At 40.5% G+C, this 19980-nt stretch overlaps 1 protein-coding gene across 1 annotated transcript in view; it reads left to right on the top strand.

The window, feature by feature from the left end:
- Window positions 1-10736: 10736 nt before the first annotated feature.
- nhsl2 (NHS-like 2) overlaps window positions 10737-19980 on the top strand; it is a 156654-nt gene continuing 147410 nt past the window's right edge. The window contains exon 1 of the mRNA XM_051400422.1: window positions 10737-11273. Within this exon, the coding sequence (XP_051256382.1) occupies window positions 10931-11273 (343 nt within the window). The 5' untranslated portion in view covers window positions 10737-10930. The remainder of the gene's footprint in view (window positions 11274-19980) is intronic.

The following is a 19980-nucleotide window of genomic DNA, read 5'->3' as shown; positions in this document are numbered from 1 at the left end:
GTACAGTAATCCATCATTTTTGGCAGGGAGACGTAAGGACAGTGTGTGAGGACGGTGAGTCTGATGGGAGGAGTATTCAGATTCTGCACTGAAGTCAAAAGCAGCAAAACCACCCTGTTAAAATACTGAACTACAAGTAAAAACCTTTAAAACTAAATGTTTACCTAAAGTATCAACAGTAAAAGTACTCATTGTGCAGTGAAATGGTTCCTATTTGAGGTTTTTGGATTCATATTGCTGCTGTTTTAATGTGTATGTTGCATTTTACAGCTGTAGATGTTTAAGGTTGAGCTCATTTGAACTACTTTATAAACTGTTGGGTAGTTTAATCTAAAGCATGATGCATCATGTTTTATAAGATTACATATGTTTGTGGCATCACTGTCCTGTGAGAACCACATAGTATCTCTATATAGTCGACTTTTCATGTTTTCCAGCGAATCCAAGAGAGTCTTGAAATTGTTTATGTAGTATAAAGGACCTGTATGTTTTTTTTTTTTTGTGGCATCTAGAGGTGAAGTTGTAGATTGCAGCTAACTGAACAACACTTCAGTGGCTGCGAAACTCGTAGAAAATGTCTAACCTTTGGATTTAGAGTAGAGATTGTATCGTCTGTTCATTCCAAGTCCAAAAATTCCCATGAGATCATTTTAAAGGTGTGTAGAATTTAGTGGCATCTAGTGGTGTAGTTTCAGATTGCAACTGACTCGTTTCACCCTCACTTTCCAAGCGTGAAGGAGAAACTACGGTGGCTGTGAAACGTGCAAAAAAAATGTGAAAGGACCCTTTTACAGTCAGTGAGTGGTTGTAGAAACATGGTGAAGAAAAACCCTCTGTAGATAAAAAAAACAGCTCATTCTAACAAACAAACAACTATTCCTATATCAGATGATTAAACTCTAATGAAAACATACCTGTGAATATTATATTCCTGCCAATAGATCCTCCTAAATGTTTCACACTGGACCTTTAATAAGTAGGAGGATTTTCTCAACCCATAAAAGAAGCAAATAGTGGGCAGAAAGGGTGTGATTGAGCAGTTATTACAGACATATCGAGGTGCACTTGCTCTCAGTTTTCCAGCTGTAATAAACTAGAATTATCCTGCAATGATAAAAGTATCTGAAATTGAAAACAGATCATTTGAATCCACCCGCTGTGACGACGAACTCTGACCTTCACGTGACTCGAGGGGCTGCAGTTTAAACACATCTGCGCGTGAGGTAACGGCGGATCCTAAATACTTTTAGGGTTTTTGTGGTTTAACTAACAAATCAAAAGTGGCAGCGTTGTCCCCATTTGTATTGGCCCGGGACCAGTTCTCATAAACAAATAAGTGCACACACACACACACACACACACACACACACACACACACATATATGTACACAAACAGTCTTTGAACATTTGAAATATGAGACTCGCCAGACGCGTGCTTTGCTCTGGTCCTGCTCTGCATCCCCCTTGTGAGCGGAGCAACAATCACATTTGATTCACACGCATTGCGCAGTCACACGGAGGCTTTGAAGTGTGTTTTGGCTGGATGGTGCGAGAAGAGACAGAAACGAGCTGCAGAGGAAAAAAACATCCACTCAAAAAGAGCAGAAAACTAAAACGTCGAATTCTGTTACAGAGGATTAAACACGGAGCAGGAAGGCTGCACGCTGTGGATGTATCTGCATAATGTATCTATCCTGCATCAGTTCTGCACATTAACTGTTATAAACATCACAAACAGAGATTATTATCAGGTTGTACAGTTAAATCAATCAATTATCAATCAAATCTGTGTATAAAAGTTTATATATAACTTTATTTTTCTGTGTATTTTCTATTGTGAGCTGCTGTAACAAGAATGTCCCCGGTGTGGGATGAATAGAGTCTTATCTCATCTCGTCTCGTCTCATTATATTAATTTATTTAATATTATATTATATTGTCTTTTCTTGTGTTATCTTTATCTTATCACTTTAATTTAGATTAATTTTTAGAAAACAGAAATAATGATTAAAATGATCAGTTTTGGCCACATTTTACACTAAGTGAGGCTGAAGTTCACTAAAAAATAATTATTAGAAAGAATATCTGAAGATTTAGAAATAAAACAATTTATTGATTTCTAATTCCACCTCAGTGATCTTTAATAATGTTTTGTTTTTGAGTTAAAATATCTTCATTTTGGGCTTTTTCCAAGCAAACTGATATTAGTGATTGTTTGAATCAGCGTATCAACGTGCTGCATCTTAAGAAAACACATGCAAATAGACAAAAGATAAGCAAACTGTCACATTGGTGAAGATGTTTTCTTAATTTTCAAGGTCCCTTTTAGGGTTAAAACAACATATTAATGGCTAAGAGTGAGTAAGCGTCTATATTAGATTGTAACTCGCATGCAATAATGGAATAATACATGACTTTTCTTTGTCTTGGCATTATATATATATATCAGCTCTATAAATATCGGCATTGAAAAACGGTTTTCAGTCGACATCTTCATTGTCCTAGAACTTACAAACCAACGCTGCCTCTAGATACGGCCATTCGTATTGATCACTAGTTTCTCACACACATTGGGAAGGTGAGCGTTATTCAGCTGGCTGCAGCAACTTCACCACTAGATCCTAAATCCACCACCCTGGACCTTTGATCGCAGTGTGTTGAGCTCTCGGGGCCATCGAACGAGACCCCTCAGATTCATCTTCACTGTTATAAGATAAGTTATTTTAACTACTAGCTCAGTTTTGTAAGTTAAAAACATTCTTGATGAATCAGCTTTTACTAGAAATTTTAAGAGACACTAACTTTTAAGTTTTACAAGTTACAGAACATTTTGTTTTTCACAGTACAAATAAAGATTAGAAAATTAAGTCAGTTTCACAAGAAAAAGTTGCTTAATCAAGAATGTTTTTAACATAAAATTGAGTTTGTGTTACTTGGAATTTTAAGTGTAATACGTTTCAACACATTTTTGGAGATATATTAACTTATTAGCAGGTTTTACAGTGTCGGTACCCTCTGAAATAAACTCATCCTGCTGATTAAAGTGAGGACGGACTGCCGTATTACATGTAGAGTTAATAATAATAATAATAATAATAATAATAGAGAGACGGAGGGAAAACAAGGTACAAGTGTCCAAACTAATGGAGGTAAATTTGGAGCGAGCTCCCTGCGAGTGCAGAAACGTGGGCTGAGCTGCTGAAACAATGAACTCAGTCATTTGAGGAGGGAGGGAGGGAGGAAGAGAGAGAGAGAGAGAGAGGGTGAGGACAGCTGTTTCTAATCAATTGCTTCCATGTGATTGACTGCCTGACTGACTGTCGGCTGATTGGCCGATTGGCTCGGTGACAGTCGGAGGGAGGAAAAAAAGGCGGGATTTTGACGACTAGCTTAACCCGCTGTGATGTGACTAGCTAACTAATCGCTTAATTGACAAATGACTCACCATGGTTGTCATGGCAACCAATTGGCTAGTTGACAACGCTGATAATGATTAAGGAGGAGAGAAAGAGGAACGCCACGGTAAGTGTAACGGTGATGTAATGTGGCTGCTCCCTTCCGGCCTCTTCTCTCCAGCGCAGTTTATATTATACGATTTCTTTTGCGCGCACACACACACACACACACACACACACACACACACACTTCTGTCTCTCGAGTTTCTCATGTTGATGTTTTCAATTGTGTCAATAAAAGGCAGTTTATGTTGAAATTCCTTCCCGTTCCGTCTCTCCACCCCCCCCCCTCTCCGTACGACAGACACAGACTGCATGAACAAAAACATTTAGGTAGGCCAAGTTCACGTCTGGGAGGGGTTTCTAAAGGGGGCCCAGGGGGCGCTCTGAGGACCAGATGTGCTTTCTTTTTGGGGAGGGTGGGAGGGAGGGGGGTACGTTTCACTAGAGTCGAGAAGACGAACGGGGAGTTTTCACAAGGCTCCAGAGAAAGTGGAGAGACCTGGAAAGTGTTGAGGAGAAGTGAAACGTCACCGTGCCGTACGGTGGAGATATGTGCAGCTGGAGGGGGGAAATAGTGGAGTGTTGTTCTTCAGCTGACAAAGAAAAGGGCGGATAATGGTTGTGGCAAAATGATTAAAAGGACGAAATTGAAGTAAATAATGACGTTCTTTGATACATGGGCCAGATTCTTCATATTACACATGACACAGATATTAACTTTCAACTCAGAATCAGATAAATAACCTCAACAGGCTGATAAATCTGAGGGGTTGCATGATGACTAATTCTCTCCGATGTTTGATTTCTTCTCGTTAAAGATGTAATATGTAACATTTCCGCATTAAAACGTCTATAAACACTAGACCTATGTTATATATTTGGTTGAGTTGTGTACTTACGTTGTCCCAAACGTTTCCAACAATGTTCAAAACTGTCATTTTGTTCAGGTTTATTCATCGGTCGCCTGTCGATGGAGTCATATCCCCCTTTGTGCATTTGTCAGCGTTATGGTTGTCTGCCAGAAGTTGTCAGAAATGAACTTTTCATCCAGTTCTAAGCCACATTGTTGCAATACACTGTTTAGATCTTGGTGGTTTTTAACCAGATGAAGGATTTTAGTCATCGGACGTCTGGATCTTAAATTATCAGAGAAACAAGATGAGCTAACGTTAGCAGCAGCTCATCTTATACTGGTTTTTACCCTGAATCTGCTTTATTTCGTGTTTTTACCGCTTTGTATCACCGTGTTTGTCTGTTTGGAGGAGGACGAGACCTCTGCGGATAATTCGGCTCCCGGCAGAAACCTCCTGAACGACCAACAGTAAGTCAGGTCAAAGGTCAAAAGCTGTTTAAAACAAAAGAAACAAAAGGTTTAGCAGATATTGTTTGCAGCAGGTAGTTCGATTCCTAATCAATAACTGATGTATTGTTCTGTAAGACATAAATAAACGTGTACAAGAGGTACAACCCACCTCACAGTAACCTCGTCAATATCTGAAACACAGCGCGGAGATGATCGTACCTTTTCTTTTTTCGCAGGCACTGACAAATGACGCTCTACGACAGCAATGTGTGAGCAACGGCCGGCCTCTCTGACCACTGAGCTGTGTCATGACTCGAAGTTACCTTAAAGCTTAACGTAAATAAATAAATATGTGCTATGAGGGGAATATAATGAAGCCTTCGGTCCCACCGTATTTAAGCGAGTTCGGTTTTTGTGGAATTGCAACACAAACATATTTCTGTTTTTCAGTTCTCAAGACTCGTCAATGCAGCGCCCCCCTCTGGCTGATTGGTGGAACTGATTGTTTATAATGTTTATTTTGTGAATTTAGTGAGTAAATAATAGATAACACGCTGACTTTTTACAGTTTTCAGCTGACTTAAGACTGCGGTTCCCAACCTGGGTTTTGGGATTTTAGAAGGTGTTAATAAAGCTTTAAAATATACTCCCTTAACGATGACCTTAATTTCTGTGAAGCACACTAAATGAAATGTTGCTTTTCTATAATTTTAGATAGTTTGAATGATTGTAAAAAAAAAAGAAGAAAACTCATCTCTGATCAATATTCACAGGAAATAATGTGCTCAAAATTCATCTAAATCGCTCATTTTGCACAAACTTCCTGCAGTTATTGTTCATTGTTTGAGTTCATTGTACAATTTATCTGTTGTTCTTTACTGTTATTGTTATGCAGTGAATATAATATGAAATATCTATAAAATATGTCAAATTCAATGATAGAAAAAGTGGGAAAAGGACACTTGAATAAAACTTTAAGGAGACTTAAAGGCTAAATACATGATATTGTGCTAAAAGACTGAAGCTAAAGCTACATTTCAGTTGAAGATTCATGTAAAAGACACAGAAATAACATAAAACAGTTTTAATGTTATTAGAGAAAAAAGGTTTTAAGTGTGCAATCTGTCAAATAAATCCAATAAAGAGCTGCTAACGTGCTAAACTGTGATAGCATCCAAGGACAAGGACATAGTTTTCTCAGCATCAATAGACAGATATTCTATTAAACTGGCAATCAGACAATGTGCGAACGTCCCCAGTGATTAATGTTAAACAATCAATGTGTCATGCGTGTACACAGAAACATTGAGGAAAATGTCTTCAAAACACCGATGGAAGGAACATATGAAAACGATTATTAAATTAACTTTAGATTCAAATCAAATCGACATTTTTGGAATTAAACTCTTAATTCATGCGTCATTTCTCATGAGAGGAGGTGAACGGAGGACAAATTGTAAGATTTACAGCCGAGGATGTGAGCAGCTGGCTGGGGGATAACAAAAAAACAGCTCTGGAGAGGGAGGAAGGAGGAAGGATCTCCACCCTCCTCCTCCTCCTCCTCCTCCTCCTCCTCACAGTCCAGGGGGGCCACGTCATGAGTCCCCTGAGAGGCTCCTACAGAGACTCTGACCACGTCTGTTTGTGTTAGTCTCACACTTGTTGTCGCTTTGTGGGGAGGGCCCGAGAAACCACTCGGTGAAGTTTGGTTATGTCGGTTGACCAGAAGGGATTTGGCTCGGGAGCAGGCGATGCGTTCAGGGGCCACGGACAAAAAGCAGGAAAAAAACAAACTCACAAAACAAAATGTAGAAGACACCGCGGTGAAATCTGATCATAATCTTGTGTCTGTGTTATGTAACGTTATATTAATGGGAAACTCATGTGAGGCATGTGAAAACAATGACATATGTGAACGCATCAGATTAATAGGTCATTGGTAACCACGGCGACAGGACTGCTTGAATTAAGTCTTGATATCTGAGGGTTTGCAGGTCTCTTTGGTTTTTGACCGTTGCTTGATTGTTCATTCATAAAGTTGTTTTGTTATTGATATTTTTATTAACTGATACCCAGATTAAAGCTTCAATATAACCTGAGACATCGACATTCATGGTTGCTGCATTAATATGAACATTTAAAGCATATTTAGCAGCGATAAACAACATTTTACACACATTTTATAACTTTTTAGTGGATAAAACTGATAAAAAAAAGAAGGTACACCGTATTTCCTGCCATAAATACCTGACTGATCAGGTTTTTTGAGACCTAAAAGGGAAAAAAATTAATCGATTATACATGTAGCGGCAAATATTGTTATTTTTTTAGTTGGAATTTAAATTGAAACGACTCTACAAAGGTTCTCAAGGGTTAATATATAAGTCAAATATTCTTTAACGTGGTAAATAATTAAACATACAAGCTTAACTGTCAACCAATTCTAGAAATAAACACTGAGAAAATAAAGGATAAAAACCTGCATTATAAACCATTCTCACATCAGCTGACATATACGCTGATACCAATAGAGACCGATATGTCTGCCTGTGTATCGGCGAGATTCTGGCGATATCATATGTATCACAATACGGGGACATTTGTATTGATCACAGTCGATGTAACATCCAACATCTCAGCCCTCAGTTTACAACACTGCTATCTAGGGGTTGGGGGGGTTTAAACCATTGACTGTATATATAATAAACAGAGTTTCTGTGTCTGAAAGGTGAAGCCAACATTGAAGTGTCTTAAAACCTGCATTCTATGTAACGGCCAGCAGGGGGAGCTCCACTGGCTGCAATAACACAGCGATCCCATTCACTTTAATGGAGAAATGAGCCGACTTGTCACTTCGTTTATGAGCTCAGTAAACAGTTTCCTGATGAGTTTATGGTCTCAGTCGCTAGTGTAACATCTTCTTCAATACATTATGATGTTCATTTAGTAAATTATGGTCCAATTTAGAGTAAAATAGACAATAAAGCAGGGTATGCTTTTGATTGACAGGTCACTCTCAGTGAGTCCGTCCAGCTCAGCGCACCAAACTCAGATCAAACTGTCAAACTAGGCATTGCTGATCAAGTACGAATCTAGATTCTGTGACTGAGTTGACTTTTTTCTCACTTGAAATCGTTTCAGAAACATATTTTTACTGTTTAGCTGTAATACAAGATCGTGTATGACCAGGCGAGCCGCCATTGTTTCCGGCTACAGGCGAGTCAAAACTGCAACTACCAATGAGCGTACATCTACTCACAGTATGTCACATCCACTGGCTCCGTTTTACTGTCACGGCGGCGACCAAAACGCTGAACTCACAGTTTCAAAAAGAAGACAAACACTTGGTTTAAACACAAAAATTCGATACAGTGTTTTTGTGAATTGATGCAATATCACAAAACAACATATTGTGACATGATATTTTTCGATATTTTCTTAACCCGCTATCTGCAATAGACCAATATTGGTCGATAAAATCAGCTGATATATATCAGTCAGGCTCTAAAATACCAGCGTACACATGTAAATCCCAGTAAAAAAAGAGAGTTTTTGGATGCTGAGGGACTGAATCACCCCTTAAAATCTACTTCCACACTGACGCTAAAGAGGAATATACATCTTAAATAAATAAAGGTTCATTGTATGTCTGTTTTAAAGGTGAATAAATGCTTGTGTGAGGAACTTTAAGGCTCTAAACAATCCGATAAATCATACAAAAATATGAATAAGTACTCCTAAAGTTAACCCTCTTTAATCGTAGTAATATATAGACTGTAAATACAAACGAGAGGTTAGTGAAGATGCACAGTGTGAGTATATAAAGCCTGTCTGTGAGGCTGTAGGTCGACTGTGGTTGTGTGTTAATGTGCAGAAACTAATGTTCACTGCGGTTTCTTTTGCCAACAGTCTCTGATCCTGCGTGATCTTAGAAGTGTGTTCTGCTTTCAAGCAGCGCTGTCGCCCATCTGGAAATATGAGTGGAGGAGCCCGGACCTGTATTCAGTTTATAGAGTAAAGAGACAAAGATGGAGGAGGAGGAGGAGGAGGAGGGGAGCTAACAGTGCTCCATGTTGTCTCTGACTCAGGAATTTTTTCTCCCCTGGTTCCTCTTCTCCTCGTTTCCAGACGCAGTTGTTTAAATCGAGTTCGCTTTTTTTTTTTTTTTTTTACAGCGAGGAGTCTCTGCTGACATGTTTCGCTCCCTTCAAACGGGCTTTATTTGGATGTAACAAGACAAACTGTGTCAGGAACAATCAGCTGATCAATAACAGATATAAGTTGGATTGATTATATACTAGATGGACAAAAGTATGTGGACACACAAGCATTATAACCATATATGACAGGGGAACACTGAGAGCCACTGGAACGAGTTTCTTCCTTAATTTTATTGGAAAAAGCCTCAATTGTAAGAAAACTTAATTATTTGAGTTTTAAGTTTTAAGTCAAACTTTGAACTTTTAAGTTCTGAAGAAATAATATACTTTTGTTTCATTTTTCACTTTTATTATTAAGAAAAATCTACAAATTCTGTATTTCAGAGCTTATTAAAATTAAATAATTGCAACTAAAAAGATGAAATTATTTAGTTTTTTACTTTAATTCTAACAAATGTCGATTTTTTTTGCTTGCAAAACTTAAAGATTCAAGTTTTTCTAATTAAGAAATGTGAATTATAATGAATTATTATTAGTTTATTTCACAACTTTTGACAGTTTAACTCTGACTTAAAACTTTTAATGAAGACATTTACCTTTAAATTATGAGTATTTGAGATGAGAATGAGAATTAATCAACTTTTTTTCAACAGTGTGGCTCAAAATTCATCCCAAATATTTTGGGATTCAACATCAAACTGGGAAAACTTTCTTTATGGATCTGCTTTTGTTGCACTGGATCACTTTCATGTTGGAACAAAGCAGGAAATCCACCACTATTATCTAAAATATTGTTCCTCAAGAGGTAAAATCATCCCCAGACCAACTGCACACTAAAGTATTTGGACAGTTGTGGCCTCTCACTCATTTTATTCCTTTCTGACACACGTGGGCGCGCACAGTCATGCGCAGAGGTGCATGAAGGACTCCTGGAGGAGTTGATCCATCCCCCGTCTTACTCATTCTTCTTTCCTCCTCATTCTTTCTCCTCCTCCTCCTCCATCTCTCTCTCTCTCTCCTCCTCCTCCTGCTCCAGACAGGTTTCCTCCTCGGGAAACACCAGACTGTTGCGCCCCGAGTCGCCGAGTCAAGCCGGAAAAGATAAGATCTCATGCTGGGCTTTATAACTTCAAAATAAAAGCACGCACAGAGGGAGGGAATATTAATGTACAAAACTGTCTCCACAAACATCCAGTGTAGTAATTTATTGGTGTATTGATGTTTCCAAAATCATGAAACCTTATTAAGCAAGGCTAAAATATTGTATTAAACTGGCTTCATTAAAATTGTTACTATATTAGAGAAAAACAAACTTTATTTATTTAAGTTTAATTTGTATTGTGGGCTTTTCTTTACTACTTTCTTTACTTTAGGCTCATATTATTTTTATTTTTTACATATGTGTATATACCTATACATACATTTCTATTCTATATACTGTGTTAGATGTTGTAATATAAGTATTATTTTTTTTATTCTATTCAATTTACCCCTGGGGATCAATAAAGTATGTCTAATTCTTTACTATGGTGCTACTTTAACTCTATCCTCATATAGTCTATAAACTCATATATCTGTGTATATTTACCGGAATAAGTGCTGTAATTCGATTAACTACATAATTAATCCTCAACTTTTATGGTTTTAATTACTAGGAGGAAAAAAAAAACCCCACATAAATCCAGGCTTTGATTTTGAAAGATAAACCCGGATGTTTTTGATGCTACTCTGGCTGCTTTGACAGCGAGCTTCACAGCAGCTGAGTCTCTCCTCTCCACCGAAAGAGAAAGAAAAAAAAAAAAAAAAACACAGAAGAGCTCACTCGCAGTCAAAAACAATGAGTGCGCACGACGCGCAACTCGCTCCGAGCGTCTCCAACAGCAGCGGAGTTTCTCCTCCCGCAGGATTATGCGTCTGCGCGCCAACCGCAGGGAGAAGGACCACGGGGATATAACTTGACTGTCTGCGGAGTTTGTTATTTTTGGGTTGTCGCTGGGTGGGAGAGAATCATGCCTTTTTGCAAGCGGACGGTACTTCCGAAAGATGTGTGCAAGCCCGACGGCAGGAGGCTGCTGCTGCTGGAGGCGCGTCCGCCGCAGGAGGAGCAGCAGCAGCAGCGGCGGCGGCAGCGGCGGCAGGCGGAGGTTTTCGGGGACTTGGTGGACGTGTGCGGCTTCACCCTGTGCTCGGTGCTCCGGCAGCTCTCGGATCTGTCCCGGCACTCGGTGAGCATCCTGGAGGAGCTGGAGGGGGAGCTGGTGTCCGTGTGCCACCGGTCCGGCGCGCTGGAGGGCAGAGTGGTCCGGCTGCAGAGGCACGTCGCGGAGCTGGTCAGCAAACCTCCACCGAGAAGTAAGAGGACATTTAATAAAAATCGAAATATTAACACACACCTGGAGTCACTTTACACTGCTTGCAGTTGAAGGAGTTTTTTTTTTTTTTTTTAAGTCTGGTGGAGTCAAATCAAGTGGTGTCAAACTTTTTGGAAATCAACCAAAATTCATGCGTTTCTGGAGAGATTTGTGGTTTTCCTAGATAATCTTGTTAATGAGCTTATTCATTTAGTGTGTGAGTAAGTTGAGAGGTTTATTATTGGAGGGTTTGTTGCTGTCAGCTGGTCGGAGAGGTGTCCTGCGTTCAGAAATGATCCAGGATCAGTTCTGCTGGGAAAAAGGGTTTTATATGAAACCTGATTTAAATTGGGGATTGGAGACCACGTGAGCATGCCAATAACTGATGTAGGAATGAGTAGACTTGTTTTTTTTTTTTTTTTTTGGTGACTTTCTGTGACTTTGGCTCTCCGATGTGCAGGTTTACAAGATGCTCCTGAAGGCAGCACGTTGTGGGTGTGGAGGGTGGAATGTGATGCGTGTTTTTAGAGTTTTGTCCCTCTCTACCTGCCACTTTGTCGCCGTCACCTCCTCCTCTCCTCCTCTCCTCCTCTGCTTTTTCCCTTTGTGTTTTCCTTCCCAACCTCTGTTGACTTTGAGGTTCAGTTTTGGGAGTTTAAGTGAGTTGCAGCCGGTCGAAGCACCAGAGATCAGATTCAAGATGATGCTGCAAGTAAAAGTCCAGGAGTATTTTGCATATTTGGGTGTTTGAATGATGTCTGTGCAGAGTTTGACACTGCTGTCTTCCCATTTCTTGTCTTTTTATGTCTTCAAACATGTCAGGAGAAGTTTAAGAACTTACAGGAACCTTTAAGAGTCATTTAAGGATTAATTATTGTCCTGTTTTGGGGTAGGAAATGTGACACTAACACTTGGATTTAGAGTAGAGGGTCTGTTCTTCGTACGCCAAGGAGAAACTATGGTGGCCACGAAATGCACAAAAAATGCGAAAGGCGCTATCTAGAGCCAGTGTTTGGTAACAAAAACACAATCATTCTTATTTTCAGGTGATTAAACACTCATGAAAACATACCTATGAATATTATATTATATTTCTGCCAACTAAATGTTACACACTGGACCTTTAAGACTACAGATTTTGATGATTTGTTTCCCTCAGTTGCTCGCATTTTGTATTTTAAGACCGTTTTTACCCTTATAAATTAATTGTGTCCTTACAGCGATCAGCCGTAACATTATGAGCACTGACTGAAGTGAATAACACTGATTATCTGGTTATCATGGCTCCGGTCAGTGGGTGGGATATATCAGGCAGCAAGTGAACATTTTGTCCTCAAAGTTGATGTGTTAGAAGCAGGAAAAATGGGCAACGTGAGGATTTGAGCGACTTTGACAAGGAGCCACACTGTGATGGCTTAGACGACTGGGTCAGAACATCTCCAAACCTGCAGCTCTTGTCTGCAGAGGTCAGTACCTATCAAAAGTGGTCCAAGGAAGGAACCAGAGAGAGGGTCATGGTCCAAGACTCATTGATGTACGTGGGGAGTGAAGGCTGACCCGTGTGGTCGGATCCAGCAGACGAGCTACTGTAGCTCAAACTGCTGAAACAGTTAATGCTGGTTCTCTCTGACAGACAGTTTGACTGGCGGGTCGGGTTGGTTTCAGACCTGTGGCTCTCTGTGCACACAATAGTCATTGTTTTTAGCTTTCAAGTCGTCTCCAAGAGTCTCACAATAACAATCAATAATGTAAAATGATCCTGTGATCGATTGTATCCATATATCACAACAATACAAGTGTGGATTTGACGCTTCTCTTCTTCGCTGTCACTCTTACCTAACAGCAGTTCCAATGCAAGTGAGATGTAAGCCCCAGTTGCATGATGGGAGATTTGCACCGCGGCTGCCAACCTGTTTGACTCTTCTGTGCAAACTTTGCACAAATGTATCGGCCGTCAATTTTCGCTTTATTTGCATTACGGCTCAAGAGCGAGCGAATGACTAACGCGAGCCGACTGAGAATGAGAGTTTATGAGGCTGTCAGCAGTGTGTGTGTGTGTGTGTGTGTGTGTGTGTGTGTGTGTGTGTGTGTGTGTGTGTGTGTGTGCACGTACAGTATGATGATAAGAGAAAGTCCCTCTAAACACAGACCAGATGTAGAGCTGGAAAGAGGAGAGGAAGAAAGATAAAACAAAACGCAGCTCGCCTTTTAGTTTACTTTACCGTGTGTGTGTGTGTGTGTGTGTGTGTATGTGAGTGTGTGTGTGTAGGTGTGTGTGTGTGTGTGTGTGTGTGCAAACATCCTCTCTCTTCTTCTTATTCTCTCCTTCCTAAATCCTGTGTGGGTTCTTACTGTATCACTAACATGTGGGCAGAAGCACACGGCTAAACAATCAATAGAGGCGGGCGCGGGGCCTTCATCTCTCATCATCATCATCTTCTCTCTCTCTCTCTCTCTCTCTCTCTCTCTCTCTCTCTCTCTCTCTCGCCTCCTACTGTCTCAGCAAACATGGAAAACATTGATCTAACATTCCCCAAAAGAATAACCAACAAGGTATAAAACATTTTTTTCTCTCCCGATTCAAAAAGCTTTGTTTCATATTTTTTCATCCACTTTCCACATTTGCTTTGCTGCACATCGTTGCCCCGAGGCGACTGTCTTCTTCGTCTCTTTCGACCCTCACGGTCGCCCGTTTATTAATATTTTAGATTTCACACAGATTTCCTGAGTTGCACCAAGTTTCTGGAGAATAAAATGAGGAATAATGTTGATGAATCTCTGTGCTGTGTGTGCGTGATAAACATTATATTTAACGTATTTACCTCAAATAACTGGATGGACAAAATAAAAACGTGAGTGAATGAGTGCGAAGAATTATGGTTTAACTTTTACATATATTCCTAAACTGTGATTTTCCATTTATTGCACACTCAGGCTTCTTTCCTATATGTGTGCCCTTACTTCCTTATGCGTACTGCCACCTCCTGGTGAATCTGTGATCAGGGCTGGTGCTGCGATATCAAGTCCAGCCTTTTTATAACTTAAAATAACTAATTAAAACCAAACTTGTCAGAATAATGAACACTTAAACAAACATAAGCATGATAAGAGCTACCTAAAATGACCTAAAATGTTTCTGACGTGTACTCGTAACATGGAGGCAGCGAGCTTTATGACCTGTACTGCAGTCAGCCACCAGGGGGCGATTGTGATGTTTTGGCTTCACTTTTGGAGAGCCGTCCTGTCGATGGTACTCACCCCTGAACACCTGCGTAATTCTTTGCCGATACCTGCCCTCCTCTGCCTGTGATTGGCTCGCGTTCGTTGGTTTGGTTGGTTATGTTACGGCATGAGGAGTGAGATGGTTAGAGTTAGAAAAAACAAGTCAAGCTCAGAGCCAGTCAGACACATAGCTATCTTAATGTTGAGAAAACAGAGCTGAATATGGATTAATATACGTCTAGATAAGTTAGTGTTATGTTAAAGGTACAAGCACCCCCAAAAAACTCACTCATGATTAAACACCATTAAAGTCCAAATTTTTAAAATCTTTTCTTCTTTGGTTCCCAGTGATTTCTGTTCAGTTCCCTTTGAATCTTGTGTTCAGTAAAGTTTCTGTCAGAGCTGAAGATCTGTCTACTCCTGCTGACAGTGTGTGTTTAGAACAGGGCTGCTCAAAGTGGGCCCAAAGTTGGCCCGCCAGATGTTTCTAGCAAAAAACTATAAAGAATTACCGGTAATTCAAGAAACATATATAGATCGATGTTCAAGCTGTTTTAGGTTTTGTGATGTAAAAATTGTCTTTAAATACGTAGAAATTATTTTCCAGGGGGACACTTTGTGCAGGAATTTAAGGATATTTGGGATCCTGGTTTCCATTTTGCATCTTAACAATACAGTATAGTACAATAGGTGTTTGCATTTGGCCCATGGTCCACCATTACATTTAAGTTCTGGTACTCGTTCATCATTTGTCAGCGGTTTCCAAATGATCTGTAATAACTGTAGTTGAGGTTAAGTCAAGTCTGTTGAAATCGGTAGTGATGAGAAAAAATCACATTCTTTTCCCTCATTCTTGGATGTGTGCTTTTCCTTCTATAAAAACCGCTGACAATCTCCTTCCCCCCCCACCACCATCCACCCTCCACCTGCCAAAAAAAGAGAAAGAAGTGAAACTCGGTCAGAGTTGCATAAGGCCGCGCTGAAACACGTGTTCCAGGCGTCGGATGAGGGGATTTTTTCCACCCGGGGGTTGAGAGTTTGTTCAGGAGTCAGATCTCCTGAGCTGCTTCCAGGGCTCGGACACGGTGAAGCTCTGGAGGGGGCTTCCTCCCCCCCTGAGGGGAAGAGTCCACTGATACCGAGGAAGAGGATGTCTGTTGTCACTTTGCCGGGCTCGATAGCGCCAGGGTTTGCGTGTTCAACAATTTCCACTGGAAGTTGTCACTCAGAAGGGCCTGAACTTTCTCATACTGGGTTTACTTCCTGAAGGTTTTCTGCTTCCCTGAGTGTGGCAGGAGTATCCCAAATATGTGAGTGGGAACCAGAGTTTGGTGTTTTCTTTTGGTGCCTTTTTTTCTCCAGCTTAATTCTCTGAGAAACCACATTCCTTTTCCTTTGACCCACAACTGATTTTAAAGGCTGATTATTGGTCCCAGGGAAGAAAGCTGCTCTCTCTCTCTCTCTCTCTCTCTCTCTCTCTCTCTCTCTCTCTCTCTCTCTCTCTTTTACTTCTGGATCAACTCCCAATCAATGATATCACAGCAGGTGTGTTCCCTCTGCTGTCAAAGGCAACGCACCTGCTGTTACATCATCAGTTGGGGTGTGGCCTGAAGTGCAATATGCTGCAAGTTTCAGACCCCTTTTTCTGCCTTAATATCGGCAACAAGAGTATGTGAAAATATCAGTATTATTCAATACTTCGGTTACCCAAATATACAGTTTTTTTGACCTGCTCTTTAATCTATACCAGTAGTTTCCCACCAGTTGCATTGTGGGTAATGTAGTTGCCAGGTAGAGGAAGAACGTGTAAAATGAAGAAGGTGATTTCTTTGGTTCTGCTGCATTGATTTTCAGTCTGACGTCGCTATAGGAGTAATACAAGAGGAGCAATACTACATCGGTCCTGTCACTGTCATTTGTAGTTTTCTCTCCCATTTCACCTGAATGTTGCACGGGATTGTGTGTGAAATTAATGAGTTACATCGTAGCTTATGCTGTTGACCTGAGCTCACGCTTATGTTCAGCTGATACATAATAATGAGGGTTTTTCTTCCTGCAGTGTAATGCTGGGAGTGTTTCACTTCAAACTGACTTCCTCTCAAATCCTGTTATGAAAATCAAATGGTTGATGAAGGGATGAGAAAGAGGCTTTAACTCCCCTCTTTTCCTCTTTCTAATTCCCCTCCTCTCTCCTCCCTTGTTCCCACGGGCGGACATCAACCACATGACTCAGTATCCCTCCCTGTTGGCCCCTCTGTAATTCCCCTTCTCCACTTTCCTTACTTCTTTTCCTTTCCTCCAACATTTCTCAGCTTCTAAAAACAGCCGATTTTTAGAGATGCATTCAGGCTACGATGCATTCAGTGGCGATGGATGACTTTGGACATCTTAGCGTTCATGTTGGAGTTGTTCTGTAATCCCACTGGTTTGTATCACAGATTCAGGTCGTGAACTCAACATCTTTTTCAGGGTCAATACGTTCACTTCTCCTCCTCCTCCCTCGCCATCTATCTTCCTACAGGCAGTGATTCAGAGGGCGCACACAAACTTCCCGTCACCACTCCAACACGCTGCACGAGACAGGGTTTTATTTTATTAACATGGTTTATAGTTAAATTAAACATTCAGAGCTGTCCCATCGCCAGAAGATTACCGTTAATCATTAGTTATTCATTAAAACAATAACGTCTCCCTGAAGCAAGAAGGCTGTAAAAACTGTGAGACGTTGCCTTCTTTTAAACGCTGAGTATTAATTATTATTATGAATCACTACCAAGTTTTAATAACGCTTCAACTTCTCTCCGTCTCGGTCGTAAAACCAGCTGTAGCCCATTTAACAGCTGTTTTTTTTTTACTTTTTGTGCTGTGTGAACATGTTTTGAGTGCTTGATTATAGGACTGTAAGATTAATTTATTTAGAAATATGCAATAAATTGACTTTTGTCAGCCCTAATATGACAATATGGAAATAGCATAGTGGCGTTTTCATGCTGGAGATGCAGAGAAGCATCAGTACGAGCAGATAAATACACACAGACCACTGTGGATTATTACTGTTTTTAATGTAGATCTCCTGTACAATGTGCTTACTGTGAATTAACAGGGATTTTTAAAGTGAATAATGTTAGAAACTTGATCGATATTATCAAACTCAGTTAGTGAATCATGCACGTGCTGCTCGCAATACCATAAGGGACGAAACAAACAAAGGAAACTGTTCCAAAAAAACAAAAAAATAACCCAAAGATAGAATCAATAACAGAAGGAGGGCACCTTTAGTAGTTCCCTTACTTCCTGTCAGGTATACGGACGTCCTTTGGCTTTGACATCGTGTCCAGTTTTATTCGTTTTCTACATTACAACATTAATAAAAAGTATTTTATTTTGTTGCATATTTAATGTTTGACAGGCAGGAGAAACATTACATTCATGAACTACAACCAAAAGCTTAATGTGTTTATCAGTTTGGTCCAAAATGACGCATTAATCCAAAGTTTTTCTCTGTCTCATTACATTCATATGGTTGGTTGGAGAACGTTGTATGATTCAGTGGTAAAGTAAAACAGATCGCCGTGTGTGTTTGTGTGTGTGTATGTAGTATAAGTGTGTCTGTGTGTGTAGTATAAGTGTGTGTGTGTGTGTGTGTGTGTAGTATAAGTGTGTTTTCAAGGTCAATGAGAAACCATAGTAGATGTTCTACGTTTAATGTTTCTGTTGGAGCTCCGAGTGTTTTCACTGCTTTTCTGTGTTTTAAAGTGAAAGCGTTTGTGTGTGTGTGTGTGTGTGTGTGTGTGTGTGTGTGTGTGTGTGTTTTCTGTCTGAGTGAGTATGATGATTAGTTGGAAGCAAGGATTAGGTGGAGGTGGAGCTCTGGGCCCCTTAGTGGTTTCTGTGGTCAACATGTGGCCATTAATTACCACCAGAGAGAGAGAGAGAGAGAGAGAGAGAGAAAGAGGGAGAGAGAGAGAAAGAGAGAGAGAGAGACACACACACACACACACACACACACACAGAGAGAGAGAGAGGGACAGAGAGAGAGAGAGAGAGAGAGAGAGAGAGAGACACACACACACACACACAGAGAGAGAGAGGGATAGAGAGAGAGATAGAGAGAGAAAGAGGGAGAGAGAGAGAGAGAGAAAGAGAGAGAGAGAGAGAGAGAGATCCCCTGAAAACGAGAGTGAGTTGTAGATTCAGGTAAAAGAGTCAGACCTAACAACTTCCTGTCTTGGCAGAGAGCCGCCTTTCCCTTTCTCACACACACACACACACACACACACACACACACAAACACACACACACGGGATACAACTTTTTTCTCTTAATTTTAATCCCTCTGCAGTTTTTCTTTTTTATGGGTCGGATGGGTTACCACGGCAACCATCCGTGTAGCCAGTGAAATACAACCAACGTGTCCTCTGTGTGTGTGTGTGTGTGTGTGTGTGTGTGTGTTTGTTTATGTCTTGTCTCCCAGTGTCTCTCGCCATGCTCTGAACTTGCTGTAGTTTTTTCTTTTTCTAACATCAGCTCCAGTTCGTCGCGTGAACTGAGTCGAGACACACTTTGCTGAGCTTGTACTCTTTTCCCTGGGGGGGAGCGCTGTCTGGGACTATGAGCAAATGTACAGGATGAATAAGAATGGGAAAATCTCTCTCTCTCTCTCATACACACATTAGGGAATTATAGAGCAGACTGAGTTCAGTTAAAAGAGGGGAAATAGTAGTAAGAAAATCAGAGTAAAACTGGAGAGGAGGAGATAAAAGAGGATCAAATGAGTTAGAGAAGGAGCGAAGAGAAGAAGGAGGAAGCAGAGAGATAAGGAATGAGGAGGGAATCAGAGGAAGGATGGGAAGATCAAAGGAGAGACTGACAACTGCACAACAGACTGTAGTGGAGTCTGCAGCTTCCAGTCGAGCTGGCGATAATAAATATGAATCATCTGGTTACACTTTCAAAATAAAGCTTTGTGGTTAATGTTGTGAAACAGATTGGTTGGTTTTAGGCACAAAAACGACTTGATTTTGGTTTTAGTTAAAGATTGTAAGTTATGTTTCATACCTAACGTTTACTTTTGGTTTCACACAGGACACAAACAGCGGTTCCTTGGTGAAAGTCCTGTGTTTGTTTGTCACATGATGTATGGGCGTTCTCTAGCACGCCTTATACACAAGAAGGCCTCGTGACCCCCTTTGGCGCCCCGTAGTAGGGATCTCGACCCTCAGGTTGGGAACCACTGGACTGGAGGAACACTGACAGCATCACATTTTGAAGAAGAGGACCACCATGTTTTTAGCACTTGGTCACCTTGACTGTGAAGGCTCATTGAGTTTTCTTGCAGACAGGCGTTGTAGCACACTGTCCTTTCACTCGCACTAAACCTTATTGAAAAGATACTTCAGTGCTTAGACCTTCATCAGGTGAAGCTGAGGAACAAAGAATATTAAGGACAGAAAGATACAGCAAACACCTCCTCAGGTGAGGCCAAT

Source organism: Dicentrarchus labrax, unplaced genomic scaffold, assembly GCF_905237075.1.
Source record: "Dicentrarchus labrax unplaced genomic scaffold, dlabrax2021, whole genome shotgun sequence".
Classification (NCBI taxonomy): Eukaryota; Metazoa; Chordata; class Actinopteri; family Moronidae; genus Dicentrarchus; species Dicentrarchus labrax.
Note: the sequence above shows the minus strand (reverse complement) of the source record. Positions and strands in the feature narration are given on the sequence as shown.